The following is a 5060-nucleotide window of genomic DNA, read 5'->3' as shown; positions in this document are numbered from 1 at the left end:
TGGAGTGCTATCAGAGCGGTCATAATTAATTTTGCGGGATCATCAACACTTCATACCATTTGGAATTGGTTATATACCGAAAACCTCAAGAGATTGATTCACCAAATTAATGCCTGGCTCTTGTACTTTCAGTTATACCATTCAGATTGACAGTAACGGCAGGATGTTGGAACACAGAATATACACGGGAAGGACCTTTCAACCGACGGAGAGTGACAAAGGGTTGTCGGAGACATAACTCCAGAGTGCGGTACGTCACAGCATTACACGATGACTAGCCACTATCTCTCTCCGAGCTCAAACACAAGCGATCTGCAACACATCATGGCAGAACCATCATCTTTTACTCTCCCGACCATTTGTAATTATTCCGACTATGAAGACAGAGATAACGAGACTTTCGGAACCCATCATCGAGGGGCAACTATTATATCCCCAGTGTTAATGGGATCCGCTGGGATCATTGGGAACATCTTGGCTCTGTATGTTCTCCATAAGAACAAAAGTTCGAGTGTCTTTTATACATTAGTGGCCGGATTAGCTTGGACGGATTTGTCTGGAATCATCCTTACGTCCCCTGTTACCATCCTGTCCTACAGCAATGGACGGAAATGGGTCGGAGGAGACATACTGTGTAAATTTAATGGATTTGTTATGATATGTTTTGGATTATCTACTCCACTAATTGTGTGTGCAATGGCCATTGAGAGGTTTCTGGCCATTAAATACCCCCTTATACATTCCCAACGATGTAACTATGGATGTGCACGGATTATTCTGATAACGTTATGGATAGTTGTGTTGCTGTTTGGAGTCCTCCCCCTTTTCGGTGTCGGTACCTACACGGTTCAGTATCCTTGTACATGGTGCTTTCTTGATTTCCATAGTAACAATCCTATTGCTAATTCATATGGTTATCTTTATGCTTCTGTAAACCTCGCTGTTGTGCTTATCATGACGTCGTGTAACTGTTACGTCATGTTTGCCCTTTTACGGGTAAGGTACCTGAAAAGAGTTGCCTTGTCTCAAAATGGAAGCCTGGAAGTTTGTGAAGTAAATGGTGGGCGGAGGTATCGTCGGAAGAAAAGAAACCAGAAGGACCTTGAGCTACAGATGATCATACTGATGTGTGTACTGACTACAGTCTTCGCTATGTGTTGGGCTCCACTAATGGTAATTTATATTTTTAAATTAATAATTAGGAGTAAGAGAATGGTATTATATGATATCCTTGTGTCTTTATCAAAACCCTGTATACCAATATTCTTTGTTGCTTCCCATCAAACACGACTTGTTGTGTAACAACAGAAAACATCTTTCGAAGTGTTTACCATTGTTACTTTTACATAAATTTCTTCACAAGATGGGTAGCTAGACATAACGTAATTCAAGGTAAATCAGGCACAATATAATACTGGAACCACGCCTGTAACTAAACATACTATAATGGGGGGGTTTCTCAAACAAATCTTAATACTGGAACCACACCTACAACTGTAACTAAATATATTATTAATGGAGGGTTTCTCAAACAAATCTTAACACAGGAACCACACCTACAACTGTAACTAAACATACTATAATGGGGGGTTTCTCAAACAAATCTTAATACTGGAACCACACCTACAACTGTAACTAAATATATTGTTAATGAAGGGTTTCTCAAACAAATCTTAATACTGGAACCACACCTACAACTGTAACTAAATATATTGTTAATGGAGGGTTTCTCAAACAAATCTAAATACAGGAACCACACCTACAACTGTAACTAAACATACTATAATGGGGGGTTTCTCAAACAAATCTTAATACTGGAACCACACCTACAACTGTAACTAAATATATTGTTAATGAAGGGTTTCTCAAACAAATCTTAACACAGGAACCACACCTACAACTGTAACTAAATATATTGTTAATGAAGGGTTTCTCAAACAAATCTTAATACTGGAACCACACCTACAACTGTACCTAAATATATTGTTAATGGAGGGTTTCTCAAACAAATCTAAATACAGGAACCACACCTACAACTGTAACTAAACATACTATAATGGGGGGTTTCTCAAACAAATCTTAATACTGGAACCACACCTACAACTGTAACTAAATATATTGTTAATGAAGGGTTTCTCAAACAAATCTTAATACAGGAACCACACCTACAACTGTAACTAAATATATTGTTAATGAAGGGTTTCTCAAACAAATCTTAACACAGGAACCACACCTACAACTGTAACTAAATATATTGTTAATGGAGGGTTTCTCAAACAAATCTTAATACAGGAACCACACCTACAACTGTAACTAAATATATTGTTAATGGAGGGTTTCTCAAACAAATCTAAATACAGGAACCACACCTACAACTGTAACTAAACATACTATAATGGGGGGTTTCTCAAACAAATCTTAATACTGGAACCACACCTACAACTGTAACTAAATATATTGTTAATGAAGGGTTTCTCAAACAAATCTTAACACAGGAACCACACCTACAACTGTAACTAAATATATTGTTAATGGAGGGTTTCTCAAATAAATCTTAATACTGGAACCACACCTACAACTGTAACTATCATATTGTTAATGGAGGGTTTCTCAAACAAATCTTAATACTGGAACCACACCTACAACTGTAACTAAATATATTGTTAATGGAGGGTTTCTCAAACAAATCTTAATACTGGAACCACACCTACAACTGTAACTATCATATTGTTAATGGGGGGTTTCTCAAACAAATCTAAATACAGGAACCACACCTACAACTGTAACTAAACATACTATAATGGGGGGTTTCTCAAACAAATCTTAATACAGGAACCACACCTACAACTGTAACTAAATATATTGTTAATGGGGGTTTCTCAAACAAATCTTAATACTGGAACCACACCTACAACTGTAACTAAATATATTGTTAATGAAGGGTTTCTTAAACAAATCTTAATACTGGAACCACACCTACAACTGTAACTAAACATATTGTTAATGGGGGGTTTCTCAAACAAATCTTGATACAGGAACCACACCTACAACTGTAACTAAATATATTGTTAATGGGGGTTTCTCAAACAAATCTTAATACAGGAACCACACCTACAACTGTAACTAAATATATTGTTAATGGGGGTTTCTCAAACAAATCTTAATACTGGAACCACACCTACAACTGTAACTAAATATATTGTTAATGGAGGGTTTCTCAAACAAATCTTAATACTGGAACCACACCTACAACTGTAACTAAATATATTGTTAATGGGGGTTTCTCAAACAAATCCTAACACAGGAACCACATCTACAACTGTAACTAAATATATTGTTAATGGAGGGTTTCTCAAACAAATCTTAATACTGGAACCACACCTACAACTGTAACTAAATATATTGTTAATGGAGGGTTTCTCAAACAAATCTTAATACTGGAACCACACCTACAACTGTAACTAAATATATTGTTAATGGAGGGTTTCTCAAACAAATCTAAATACAGGAACCACACCTACAACTGTAACTAAACATACTATAATTGGGGGTTTCTCAAACAAATCTTAATACAGGAACCACACCTACAACTGTAACTAAATATATTGTTAATGGGGGTTTCTCAAACAAATCTTAATACTGGAACCACACCTACAACTGTAACTAAATATATTGTTAATGAAGGGTTTCTCAAACAAATCTTAATACTGGAACCACACCTACAACTGTAACTAAATATATTGTTAATGGGGGGTTTCTCAAACAAATCTTGATACAGGAACCACACCTACAACTGTAACTAAATATATTGTTAATGGGGGTTTCTCAAACAAATCTTAACACAGGAACCACACCTACAACTGTAACTAAACATACTATAATGGGGGGTTTCTCAAACAAATCTTAATACAGGAACCACACCTACAACTGTAACTAAATATATTGTTAATGGAGGGTTTCTCAAACAAATCTTAATACTGGAACCACACCTACAACTGTAACTAAATATATTGTTAATGGGGGTTTCTCAAACAAATCCTAACACAGGAACCACATCTACAACTGTAACTAAATATATTGTTAATGGAGGGTTTCTCAAACAAATCTTAATACTGGAACCACACCTACAACTGTAACTAAATATATTGTTAATGGAGGGTTTCTCAAACAAATCTTAATACTGGAACCACACCTACAACTGTAACTAAATATATTGTTAATGGAGGGTTTCTCAAACAAATCCTAACACAGGAACCACATCTACAACTGTAACTAAATATATTGTTAATGAAGGGTTTCTCAAACAAATCCTTACACAGGAACCACATCTACAACTGTAACTAAATATATTGTTAATGGAGGGTTTCTCAAACAAATCCTAACACAGGAACCACATCTACAACTGTAACTAAATATATTGTTACCGGAGGGTTTCTCAAACAAATCGTAATACAGGAACCACATCTACAACTGTAACTAAATATATTGTTAATGGAGGGTTTCTCAAACAAATCTAAATACAGGAACCACACCTACAACTGTAACTAAATATATTGTTAATGGAGGGTTTCTCAAACAAATCCTAACACAGGAACCACATCTACAACTGTAACTAAATATATTGTTAATGGAGGGTTTCTCAAACAAATCCTAACACAGGAACCATATCTACAACTGTAACTAAATATATTGTTAATGGAGGGTTTCTCAAACAAATCCTAACACAGGAACCACATCTACATGCACATGTAAGTTCTAAAACGTACTTCCATTAACTCACATCTTTTGTAATTCAATGTATTCATCTCATTTTTAATACAATCACATGTTATTTCATCTAAATATTATTTTCATCAAATTATTATCTAGGAATAAGATATGCGGAACTATTAGTTAGCCAGCCATCAAACACTAGTTTTCTATTAGTGTTTTCTAGTGAAATTGTAGCAGGAAACATTTTTGGGGGGGAGGGGAGAAAGAAAAGAGGAGATTTTATTTGATATATACAGGTATACGAGATTTGATATGAAAATACAACTTCATATGCATACATATTTTAT

The 5060-nt window shown here is 35.3% G+C and overlaps 1 protein-coding gene across 1 annotated transcript in view; it reads left to right on the top strand.

Annotated features, from left to right (window-relative positions):
- Positions 1 to 245: 245 nt before the first annotated feature.
- Positions 246 to 5060, top strand: part of LOC132561514 (prostaglandin E2 receptor EP4 subtype-like) — an 18796-nt gene continuing 13981 nt past the window's right edge. Inside the window, exon 1 of the mRNA XM_060226213.1 lies at positions 246 to 1173. Within this exon, the coding sequence (XP_060082196.1) occupies positions 271 to 1173 (903 nt within the window). The 5' untranslated portion in view covers positions 246 to 270. The remainder of the gene's footprint in view (positions 1174 to 5060) is intronic.

This window comes from Ylistrum balloti, unplaced genomic scaffold (genome assembly GCF_031769215.1).
Source record: "Ylistrum balloti isolate Yb309-2 unplaced genomic scaffold, AGI_CSIRO_Ybal_v1 Utg371222, whole genome shotgun sequence".
Lineage (NCBI taxonomy): Eukaryota > Metazoa > Mollusca > Bivalvia > Pectinida > Pectinidae > Ylistrum > Ylistrum balloti.
This window is presented reverse-complemented; position numbering and strand designations above follow the sequence as displayed.